Here is a 12,957-nt window from a genome sequence, read left to right as displayed (position 1 = left end):
AGAATCCGTTACGGGAAGTCCACCCAGTTAGAGGAACGGGTGGCGAAATGCAACGAGTGTTTGTATACACTCCAATATCAAAGATGGAACTTCTTGAAATGAAGAAATTAATTCCCTGTCATGACAAAGATCCAGCAGGGTTCCATCGAGAATTAAAAGACATGCTCCGTATGGGAGAATACACATACCCAGATGTCATTAAAATGTTAAAGGTTCTGTTGCCCGCAGGGGTGTATGAAAAGCTAAAGGAAAAAGAATGGGAGGTGGGAGAGAAAAAGATCGATTGGACAGCTCTAGAAGCTGAAGACAAGGCACGAGTACCAGGTACCGGTCTTGGAGATAAATGTAAAGAATTACCAGAATTATTGATTCAAGTTTTACCCAGATTATTAACAACGAGAAAAGAAGACTGGGATGCAATCTCAGCCTGTAAACAGAAACAAGATGAAGATATTAGTGATTTTTATTCCAGGTTTGAAAAATGTTTCAGTATTAACAGTGGTCTCAAGACAAGTAGTGAGTCATACCCTCACCTTTTCGTTACTAAATTAGTCGAGAATTCAAGTCCACAAATTAAAAATCGAGTTTTGAAAGTCGAAAGCACCTGGCAAGCAAATACTCCGTCCCAGATGCTCCAGATGCTTCAGTATCACCAGAATAGAATCAGGGAAGAGCAAGAACACGAGAGAAAACGTATGAAAGACACGAAAATGAAAGTGCTAGTTGCACAATCTGTTCCTCAAGACAGTCAGAAGAGGGGTCCGAATCAAGCCAGTCATCCTGCAGCTCCCGTTAAAGGGAACTGCAATTATTGTAAACAGCCAGGTCATTTTATAAATGAGTGTGCAGTTCTGAAACACAACATAGCTACCGGTAAGACTAAAGAAAGACCACGTCCGCCTAGACAAGAACAAGTTTCACAGATTCCTCAGTCACAGAATGCACCACAGACAGTTACAGTACCGCAGCCTATTGCTGCAACACAGCACGTTACATCGCAGATGTACCAGTATGCACAGTCTGAGTATCCAGAGTACCAGCCATATTCATGAAACAGCCTAGAGAGGGAGGTAGGCTTGCCTCTCATCGAGATACCTGTAGATCAAGAAGGTCCCTATGTTCACAGTCAAGTATTAGGGAAAGACAGAAAGTTTTTGATTGATACAGGGGCAAGTAGGACCACAATTAGTCACGCCGAAGTTCCAGGGGCTCCGCTCTCAGGCTCAAGAAATGTTTCCCTTGGATTTTCAGGAAAACCGATAGTTAATGAGATTTCAAAGCCAGTCACTCTAGAAGTAGGTCCATTGTCCCGTACTACTGATCTGTTACTTACTAAGTCATGTCCAGAAAATCTATTAGGCATTAAGACACTGAAAGAATTAGGTGCAGTTATTTGCTGTTCCCCAGAGGGAATACGATTGTTCCTACGTGACTTTAAGGGTCACTATGTATTACGAGATTTTGATTCAAGACTGTCTAAAGTTCCGCAGCATTTATGGGCGCAAGGTCCAACTGATGTAGGTTATATGCAAATCACACCCCATCGTGTGACTCTCAAACCAGGTGTAGTGTTACCACGAATCAGACAGTACAGATTGCCACCTGAGGCTGTAGCAGCCTTATCCAAGATTATTGACGAGCTCATGGCTCAAGGAGTAGTTGTAGAAACTGACTCCAATGTATGTAATTCTCCGATCATTCCAGTCATGAAACGTACTGATCCAAATGCACCCCCAGTATATCGATTAGTGATTGATTTACGAGAGCTTAACAAATGTATTATTCCTCAGTACCCAGTTGTCCCAGATATCTCTTCCCTATTAACAGCCATTGATTTCGAAGCCACGTTCTTCACTGTCATAGATCTCAAGAATGCATTTTTTAGTGTTCCCATTCATCCAGACAGCCAGTTTCTTTTCGGATTTTGTTTAAATGGAAGGAGCTATATGTTCACACGCGCTCCTCAAGGTTTCACAGAAAGCCCTAGTATTTACAGTCAAGCACTTAAGAGACAACTAGACAATATTCACATGCCAACTGACACTGCCCTGCTCCAGTATGTCGATGATCTACTGATCACAGCCCGTTCTGAACGTGATTGCGAGCGTGCATCACTGACAGTTCTGTATTTCCTAGCCGAGATGGGGCACAAGGTGTCCCCTTCGAAGCTTCAATTCTGTGTCCAGCAAGTGGTCTACTTAGGACACTTGCTGTCCAAGAGGGGTAGGCAGTTGACACCCGACCGTATCCAGTTAATAGCGAGTCTTCCCCAGCCCAGAACCCAGAAGGAGGTACGTGCCTTTATTGGCCTTACTTCTTATTGTAGACAATGGATTCCCCAGTATGCATTTCTAGCCAAGCCACTGATACAGTTAACGACACAGGAGGCAGCCGTATCGACTGTCCTCCCTTGGACATCTGAACATACACTTAGTTTCAACGAGTTAAAGAAAGCCCTATGCCAAGCTCCAGCTCTAGCTACACCGAACTACAGTAAGCCTTTTACACTTTTCGTTACTGAACGTAAAGGTACAGCATTATCTGTTCTCACACAAGATCAAGCAGGTCAATCCAAGCCCTGTGCTTATTTTTCGAGCACACTAGATCCAGTCGCCCAGGCGTTGCCTGCGTGCCTCAAGTCAGTTGCAGCCACAGCACTAGCTATCAGACAAAGTGATTCCATAGTTTTAGGACACTCCCTGACAGTACAAGTCCCACATTCAGTAGAAGTTCTTTTGAACCGAACACAAACTCAGCACTTGACAATTGCACGTTTAACAGGTTATGAATTGACACTGTTTCAGCCACACATAGAAATTAGACGCTGCAACGTCCTGAATCCTGCTACACTGTTACCATCAGTTAATTCAAATCCTGACACACATGACTGCGTGGAAGTAGTCAACATTACGACAAAGCCAAGACAAGACCTGACAGACATTCCGTTACCAGATCCTGACCTGACACTTTATGTGGATGGTTCATGTATGAGAACTAGTACAGGAAAACTAGTCGCCGCATATGCAGTGACTACTGACACTGAAGTTATTGAAACACACCGTATTGATACCCTGTCCGCTCAAGCAGCAGAGCTAGTTGCTCTGACACAAGCCTGTATACACGCCAAGAACTTGAAAGTTAATGTTTACACAGATTCACGTTACGCATTTGGAGTTGTACACGACTTCGGAGTGCTCTGGCAGGAGAGAGGTTTCATGACTTCTCATGGAACCAAGATTCAGCATGGTTTCCTTATCCAAGCTCTGTTAGATGCCATACATTTACCGACATCTATCGCTATCATGAAGTGCAAAGCACATACGAAAGTTACTGACATTATTTCCCAAGGTAATGATCTAGCAGATCGCACAGCCAAGCTTACAGCACAGACTCCAGACATTCCAGTTAACATGACACACACTCCAGATCCGACTACATGTATGACAGTTAAGGACCCTACACAAGAGGTCATAGATATCCAGTTACATGCTACTCCCGATGAAATCAAGAAATGGTCCGAACAAGGAGGGGTCCAGACAGATCAAGGATGGTTAACAAAGGGTAGAGCCACATGGTTTCTCCCCGACTCTATGGTTCAAGTCATTATTAATACCGCACATAGTCCAGCACATTTAGGAGAAAAAGCTATGTTAGACAGTATCCAGAACATTTGGTTCAACAAGCATTTACGAGCTGCAGCCAAGCAGAAAGTCCGTACCTGTATGATATGTTGTCAGTTTAATCCAGGTAAAAGTGTCCCGGTGGAACAAGGTGGTTTCCAGCCCCCTGACCACCCTTTTGAGGTCCTCCAGATGGATTATATTCAGATGGAGCGATGTCGAGGTTTCAAGTATGTCCTTGTAGTTGTATGCGCTTTGTCCAGGTGGACAGAAGCATATCCAGTCCCAGATTACACAGCCGCGACCACTGCCAAGCAGTTGGTTCGTGAATTCTTCCCTAGATATGGACTCCCTAGAGTCGTATATTCTGATAACGGTCAGCCATTCTCATCTGAACTCATGAAGCACGTTTCCCTTTTGTTAGGGTACCAGTGGAAGTTCCATTGTGTACGCCATCCCGAAGCAGCCGGTCTAGTCGAGAGACATAATCAAACTCTGAAAATCCGCATTGCCAAAGTTTGTAAAGAAAAGGGTGTGGACTGGCTAGTAGCTCTGCCAGTCGCTTTGTTTTATATGCGCATGGTCGCACATTCCAGATCAGGTCTGTCCCCGTATGAGGTCGTATTCGGCCGCCCCCCTAACATGTGGGGTACTCCTAGACCCCGAAGTATTACCGATGTTTCATGTAATATGTTGACAGATTACCTAGCTTCCTTGATGTCTGCCCTCAACTCATGTCGTTCACAGGTTGCTGCCGCATTTCCAGACAATACCGAGGTGGCACCGCATGAAATCGTTCCAGGTTCCCTTGTGATGGTCCGGAATTTTGACAGATCAAGTCCGCTGGAACCTCGTTGGAAGGAGCCACGTCAGGTCCTCTTGACCACCCGTACTGCCGTCAAGCTGGAAGGCAGGAAGGGGTGGGTCCACCTTTCTCATGTAAAACTTTTCAATGGACTGAAACCCGTTTCTAAAAACATTTCCAAGGATTCCCAGGATTTTAAAGACTGCCAAGACATTGCTCTTAAGGACTGTCCCGCAAAAGACATTGTTACAACCCCTTCCCTGTTAGAGAAAACTCCGCAGCAGGAGTATAAGTTAAAACTAAGGTCTAGTAAAATAAGTCAGTCAGTTTGATTGTATAAGTCCTCCCCTAGGTGAAACGGTTAGACTGTTTCTGACATGTATAAAATAGACCCCCATGGTGAGAGAGTCAGTCAAAACTCAATTCAATGTATCGTTTTTCTAAGTTTCATATTATTTATCAGCATAATGATTTCCTGCACTAGCTACGCACTTTTCCTGTGTTTCTCAGTTCCTCATGTAAATAAGTCTGCTAATGCTACAGTAGAGCACACGTTTAGTGATCTGCCTCCTCACGAATATTCATACCGCCTCGCTATGCGTAATAATTCATTTATCTGTATGTTACATTATTCACACCAGACCAGCAATGCCACTAATTGTTGGGTGTGTGGTCGACTCCCCCCTTTCCAGATGCCGAAGGGAGTTCTGCCACTCTTTCCTTATCCATTCTCACATAATGGTTCGTGTGGAGCATGGTCCACGTTAACGTCATCCTCAACAGATATGTCTTTTCTTAACAGTACATGTTTCCCAGACAAGCAAGGTTTCCCCCACAGAACAGGTTTAGATCTAGAAAATGAAGTATACAATTTAGGTAATTATTCGTCGAATTTTATGGTCCTGAATGTCCAGTCTGATACTACTCCAGACTCACCTGCTATTTCAGTACTACCAGTCAAAGGCGAATTATGTGTCCGTAGTTATGGTTCTGTACACGTAGGACATAGTGAATGTACTACTGTTATCCAGTATAGTGACAGTGGGAAATCTATTTTCAAAGCTTCACGTCATTCATATTTTGTTTGTGGTCAAACCGCATATGTTCGTCTGCCCCTCGATTGGGAGGGAACCTGTTACATTGCTTTCCTACTGCCACCTGTTTTTCTAGCCCCACCTGACTATCATAGAAACACACATCTAGTACACACTAGACACAAGAGAAACCTCCCGATTGTCGATTATACTGAAACCGCTGCAGAGCAATTCATTGATATAGATAAAGGTGTCTTCCCTTATTTAGGTACAGTTGTAAATAGTAAGCTAATCCGTAGGTTAACAAGAACCCTTGAAGCTGTAGTAGATGAGACTGCCTCCGCTCTAGGTAACTTAACCGAAGAGCAATCCTTTATGAGAATTGTCGTTTTACAGAATCGTCTCGTCCTTGACGTCATACTGGCCGATAGGGGCGGGGCCTGTAGAGTCCTCGGATCTAGTTGTTGCATTTTCATTCCTAATAACGCGCCGTCTGTTTATTCAGCTATAACCAGACTTCATAAAATTGCCCATCTGTTACACCAAGATCCAGGCACCTGGACATGGTCCGGTTGGTTCTGGAATATAATTTCCGCCTGGGGATGGAAAGTCCTGTCCTTTCTAGGTATTGCAGTAGCGATCATATTTAGCTGCTGCCTCTGTATACAATGTGGCCCTGCGATTTGCGGCATTTGTGCTACCTCTTGTATTCCTAGTCCTAAGCCCCGTTCTAAATCCCGTTCCAAGACAATTCGAGATGAACAAATGGTACTGTATGAAATGATAGATGGTATCATGAATATTGATGTTTCCTGATGGAAACGTAGTGACAAGGAGGGAATGTGGAAAAGTAAATTTTGCCATGTTCTGTGTCCCTACGCCTCATCCATCATATGTTATGTGTGCATGACCAATATGCATATGTTATTCCCCATGTCCGATTAATGACGCAATTACAGTTGTGTCCACCTCTAGTATGTCAGTTTCCAGTCCTCGTGAATAATACGATTATCAGGCCTATGTAAAGTAATGTTGCCACGTTTCTCAGTGTGCACGTTATTCCATTATAAAGTCCCCGTTTCTAGGCCTCAAAAGGGCCCGGACCCTAGATTCAGCTCCTGTCTCCTGAAGCCTCGCTAAGGAGCGATTCAGCCCCCACCTGTATCCTCGACCTTTCACTTACTTCCTGCCTCACAGTGCCCGGTGCAGCCTGGCTCTGCCTCTGAGTCTGCCAAGAGTATGTTATGATTCCAGCTATCAGTTTAGTCCTCCTTCTCTGCATTCCTAAGCTACTGAACTGCATCAATAGTTTCCGTCATTGTCTAGCCTTCTCGTCTCCACGTTAGAGAAATACTGTATTTAATGGTCATTTAATATTCTTCATCACGCACTACATGTAGAATAATGCATGGTCCAGTCTTAGAGTCAAGTTAGCTTTTCCCCTCATGACTTCTAGTTTATATCAACATGTTCCCTAAACATCAGATACTAGATAGGGTTTAGGTACATGTCGCTCCGACCCTCCAGACTTTAGTCTCTGCTCCTAGCACAGAGTTCATAGCCCCCAGCTTCTCCTAGTGACACGTCATTGCCAGTTTACGCGCACCACCAGGTTAGAGGTCCCGGCTCCTTAGGTAGCCCCCTCCAATGTTTCCGCCCATTCCATGACATATTTTGTTACGTCTGCACCACATGTCTATGTATACGCCCAGTTACACCTACTTTTACTGTTATCTTTCGCGACTGCTACGCGTCACACCTTCTGCTCCACCCACTGCTACGCCTACTGCAATGTAATGCTATGTGTTCGCGCTATGTATATATGCCTGTGTATTGTTATGAAAAGTTAGCGCGCTCATCCCAGACCTAGCCCCGGCAGCTGCCGGGCCACTCTAGTCCTGCCATTCTGTTCCTATGCAGGTTGTCCTGATCCTGTCCTTATGCTGTAATAAACCTGCAGAACTCCTACTACCTCGAATCTTGACTCTTATTTTATTGAGCTATCTGTTATGATTTATGCCTAGTCAAAAATAGGGTATTATTTATTTATTTACCACAACCTGGCCGTTCCCTATCCAACACCAAAATCAACTGGGTATCGTCAGCGTATGAGATAGAACTGATCCTGAATGACGCGATCAGATTCATCAGAGGTGCCATATATAGATTGAAAAGAACAGGGCTCAAACTAGAGCCCTGTGGCACCCCCGAGCTGACGTTTTTTGCCTCAGATTGATATGGGCCTAACACAGTTATTTGGCGTCTGTCGGTAAGGAAGTTCCTACACCAAGCCAACACCTGTCCTCCTACCCCTGCGGCAGCCAACCGGTCCATTAAGATGTTGTGGGATACGGTATCAAAGGCTGCCGACAGGTCAAGTAGAATGAGGACGGCCTGCTTTCCTTGGTCCATTGCTGCCCTTAAAGTTTCAGCAGTGAAAAGTAGGGCTGATTCGGTAGAGTGTTCTAACCGAAATCCTGACTGATTGGGATGGAGAACGTTATTCTTCTCCAAAAAGTTAGTCAGTTGACTATTGACAAACTTTTCAGTCAGCTTAAAAAGAATGGGTAACAAGGAAATCGGGCGTAGGTTGGAAAGGGTAGTAGGATCGGCAAGGGCCTTTTTTTGGAGTGGTTTTACAGCTGCCAGTTTCCAATCATTAGGGATGCTTGCAGTTGCTAGAGAGGAATTGATGATATTGTTAATCATAGGATTAACCATCTCTATTAGAAGATGCAACACCGGAGGGGGACAGGGATCAAACGGGGAACCCGATTTGCTGGCCAAAATGGCTTTAGCAGATTCCTCCAAAGGTACTGGGGCGAACTCATCAAAGCGGAGGGGGGAAGTCGTCTTCGCTATCTCGTCAACATCTATTGTTGCAGCAGTTCCAGATGGGAAAGTCTTTGTGATGGTCAAGATTTTATTATCAAAATAATCAGATATCGCATCACAGAGATCTTGCGATGGAGGGATCTCTTGCGATAGAGCTGAAGGATGCATAAAATCTTTAACAATCTTAAAGATTGCTTTTTGTTCCTGGCCTGCTGAAGAGATAGCCTGTAGATAGTATGTTTTTTTTGCTGATTTTATTCTTGAGTGGTACTTCCGTCTCGCTGCTAGATAGATGGTACGTGCAGCGGTGTCGTAATTACGACGCCATCTCCGTTCTAGTGTTTTCACTTCGCCTAATTCAAGCTTAAGCATTGGTGAAAACCAAAGGGCATTTTTTTTTTGTCATCCTAGGTTTAGAGTTCTCGTTTCTAGATGGTTTGAGCAGCGTGCCCGCTCCAGCAATCTAGTCACAAAAGGTCTGATAGTCCAAAGAGGTACAATCAGCAAAGACTGGTAGCCTATTCTTAAGTTTTTCAGCGATATCAGGTCTGCTGGCTAATGACTTCCAGTCTGGAATAAATTTCCTATGGGGTTTGTCATTACATTTTAAAAAGTTTATAGTGGGTTTCCAGGTCCCAACTATATGAAAGGGAATTAAAAAATGGTCTGTCCATACCTGAGGCCGGGGGGGTTTGGCTGTTAAACTAGACAAGTTGGAGCAAATACAATCTAGTAGATGTCCTGCCTGATGGGTAGATTCCCGATTCACAAGAGTGAGACCCAACACTTCAATTGTGTCCAGAAAACCGCTGACTCCAGGATCATTTGGGGCCTCGAGATGCAGGTTGAGATCACCCAACACCGAAAAGTTAGAAAACCTGAGAGTTAGATCACTCAACACGTCCCCTACAGAGTCCAAAAATTTGGTGGAGGGGCCCGGGGGGCGATAAATGAGAGCCCCAGAGAAAACAAGGGAGTTATGGATTGCCATAGAAAAAGCCAGTGCTTCTGCCTCTTTTATTTCCGTCAGTTGTTCTATGGAACATCTGAAGGTGTTCGGTAGATAATTGCAAGGCCCCCTCCCCGCTGTTCATGTCTGTCCAGCCGCTGGATAAGGAAGTCAGGAGGTAAGGCTATGGCTAAGACAGGGTTACACCATGGCTTCAGCCACGTCTCTGTGACGAAAAGACAGTCCAGCTGAGATTCAGTAATTAGGTCATAGACGTTCTGAGCATTTTTCGCTAAGGAGCGTGCATTAATTAGCCCGCCCCGAAGTAACAAAGCGTCTGTAGGTGTCTCGGTTGGCAGTTCAGTGCTTAGAGTCTGGTGACAGTGGGCACAGCTAATAGGGCCATACCAGTTTAGCGGGACTAAGGAGCCATGACAAGGGGCCTGAGGTTCCTGAAAAGATAATAAGAAATCCCGTGACATACCTGAATCAGGAAATTACGTGAAACAGCCGAAGAAAGCTCAGAGTCTCCCGCCTCTCACGCCTCCTCAGCGCTGACGGGCAGACTCTGGCCTGACTCAGGCGCGAGTCAGGCGTTTCCGCTGCGCGTCACCGCTGTGCGGGAGGGTGTGAGCTTTAAATAGAGGCTCACCAGGTGTCCAAGCTGAGCACTAGAGCGCTCAGACAAGTGGCACGATCGACGTCCAAGACAGCCCCAAGATGGCGGCGAGGCGCCTCGAGTGACCGTGAAGTACACGAAGTAATCCGCTCTACAAGCGGTGAGGGGCACAGTTTAGCGTGCAAGTATGTGGGCGCGATAATGATTTATAAAAACAGGGTTTAAGAAATGAGATTTTAACCAAAATATCAAAAGCGGTATTTTTTAAAATAGTAGAAAGCTAGAAAGTAGCGATGCAAATACAATAGCATCCGCTGTTTGGATGCGGAGCTCGCCCTCTGAAATCAGCTCAGCCGCCATACCTGCTTCCAAGAGCCGTAATGCAGGTCTGCCCATTCTTGCTGGAGCACTTTTAGCTCCGCTCTTTGAGCTGTCTTCTTCCTGCAGGCTGGCTTGTAATCGGGTAGTACGGGCAGTTTTCGTCACGTTCTTCGGCAGCGCCATTCTGCACCTTAGCGTTGTTTCTTGTGCAGAAAGACGTGGCCAGTACACTCCCGATTCAAAGGAGCAGCGGGAGCTAGCTGATCAGCAGACTCGCCAGCAGACCCTCCTCGATGTCTGCCAGTGGCACCTGAGACTGCAGCCAGATCCAAGCATCTGCTGTATCAGAAGGGAAATCTGGGGAAGCGTAGCAGAACCTGCACCCCGTCAGTAAATAATTCTTGTGGGCAAGCCTATCCCTCTGATCACCCACGCCATGTCCGCATAGCCAGCTGGGAGCTTTAGCGGAGCTGCGAGACACAGGCGGCTCTAGTCCGCCATCTTCCTTCGAAGATGAACTGAGCTGTACCAACGCTAAATAAATACCATTGTGTTTTGGAACCTAAATGGTATCCAAGAAATAAGTAATATTGGAACTTTTAAATAAAAAAATGATATGGCTTGATAGTATGGAAAAAAAAGGTTTGTAAAAAAGTAATTTGAGTGTCAGTACTCTGGTGTGGAATTCCTAAAGCCTGACAACCAGGACATATTGTTTGGAGTCAAGGACTCCCAAGTTTTCATGTTTACTTTGTCCTTGGGAAAATTAGGCCCAACCCCCTGCAGCACAAACCCTTTGACTGGTAGTTTAAAGTATCACATTGTGGACCAGTGAAGGGCACGGTCTGCAGTTAAGGTAATATTTGTGTCCGTGTGTTAATGGTGTTCCAATTTGTATTCATGGTACGTTAACGCAATGCCTTTCTTATTCAGGGGAGCACTTTAAGGAAAAGTTGTAAGATGGGACTGCACTACTGACAGTGGTTCCAGTAAAAAAATGTGAACACACATTTGCAAAGTTGAACAATATGAAGCAAGTAGAATGCTCTCTGATTAGATGCAAATATTTGCAGAAGCTGGAAAGCAAGATTGATGATTATTTGCTTTCCTCACAAACTGTCTCCCTCATATAGTAACAAATCCATTTACAAGAACTCTATAGCCCGCCTCTTATCTTTATCTTTATTTTTTTCAGTCGAAAGGAGTACCTGTGACTAGGACGTGTGCCTCGGCTGGACCAGCATGTTCCGTCTCATGAGGGATGGAGATCCTGAAGACCCGGCAGCCATGTTCATGATGTGAGCACAACTTTCTATTAAAATTTTATTTTTAAGAATGTGAGAACAACTTTATTGTACTTTCATGCACATTAACCACTAGGCAGGCTTCCATTTTTACCACCAGGCCAGGGAGTGAATGGGCAAGAAGTATCAATGGCCTTTCCCCTTATTTACTACAGAACACACACATTTCTGACTTTTACCCATATGACACCCCATGTTCTCCCTCCTCCTCCTCCCACCACTTTTTCTTAAGTGAACTCGCGCCTTCTTTCTAGTAGGTAATCTCCATTTGTCGGGTAACCTCTTTATCTCGTCCATGAAAGCTTTTCTACTCCTGCTCTCCTATACCTCTTTTCTCTACCAGACGGCTCCTTCATGACCTCTCTTATAGCCATCTCTTTTTTGCAGTACAACCATAGTTTATCTCAAATCATAGTTTTTTAAGATGTCCTTTTTTTCTCTCCATGGCATTGCCTTTTGTCTTCTATGCACCTTGTAAGATCTGTCTAACGCAAAGGACAGGGTGTGTTTGTTTCTGAAGTTTCAACAAAAACAAGTGCCTCCAATGTCTATCAGAGGCAACCCTTGGCGCACCGCTCTCAAAAAGGTTCAAATGATTTCAAGAATAAATCTCCAAGCAATATTTTGATTCAATGTTTTTGTATTAGCGTATTTGTTATTTCATCAATTTCCGTTCATCTCAAATAAACAGTTCATTAGACGGTATCATCATACACAAATCATAGTTTCTGAAGTTTACCAGCTCCTAAGCCATTCTTGCCCTCTCTTGGTCTGATTTTTTTTCTTGTTCTTTCTCGAGGAACTTCAATGAGCATAACCTTGCTTCTGTCATTTGCACCATCATTTACCTACATTGGAACTGCACTACCAGGAAGCCTACTCTGCATCTCCCAAGTCAGTGTGCCAGTTGAATATTCCCTTAGGTGTGACTTGACTTGAGTACCATGTCACATAGAAGGCTGGAAAATATGTTTGAATTTTAGATCCTGCTGGTCTTAGAAGACACGTGACTCACTCAACACTAACACGTCCTTTTCCAAACTTACCCCACGACCTAACGCTAACGTCTGTCACAGTGGATTTGAGTCCCACCTTTCGACCGTTGATCCAGATGTCTCTCACAACTCCAGCACGACCTTGTCTGAACCTAACATAGACCCTCCGAGAGAAATTCCTTCCATTCCGTCCAACCCGTGCAGAGAACCCTGTCACAATCTTAGTTGCAGTAACACTAACAACCTCACCTGGGCGAAGATCTCTGTTGTCTCCCTCCCCAAATCCACCCGTCTTAAATGTGTACTACTTAACTGCAGGTCAGCCAGTAAACATGCCACCAATATCTTCGACCTCATCCAACACAATGATTTAGACATTATCATCCTTACCGAAACTTGGCTAAATCCAACTTCCACTCCCATCTTAGACCTCCTAGTACCCTCCACTCATGATCTAATTAGGCTTGACAGAGAT

General features: G+C 44.7%; 1 protein-coding gene across 1 annotated transcript in view; it reads left to right on the top strand.

Moving 5' to 3' along the window:
• MLF2 (myeloid leukemia factor 2) overlaps window positions 1-12,957 on the top strand; it is a 75,078-nt gene that overhangs the window by 20,723 nt on the left and 41,398 nt on the right. The window contains exon 2 of the mRNA XM_078651536.1: window positions 11,379-11,481. Coding sequence (XP_078507662.1) covers window positions 11,426-11,481 — 56 coding nt within the window. The 5' untranslated portion in view covers window positions 11,379-11,425. The remainder of the gene's footprint in view (window positions 1-11,378; window positions 11,482-12,957) is intronic.

Source organism: Lissotriton helveticus, chromosome 7, assembly GCF_964261635.1.
Source record: "Lissotriton helveticus chromosome 7, aLisHel1.1, whole genome shotgun sequence".
NCBI classification, from domain to species: Eukaryota; Metazoa; Chordata; class Amphibia; order Caudata; family Salamandridae; genus Lissotriton; species Lissotriton helveticus.
This window is presented reverse-complemented; position numbering and strand designations above follow the sequence as displayed.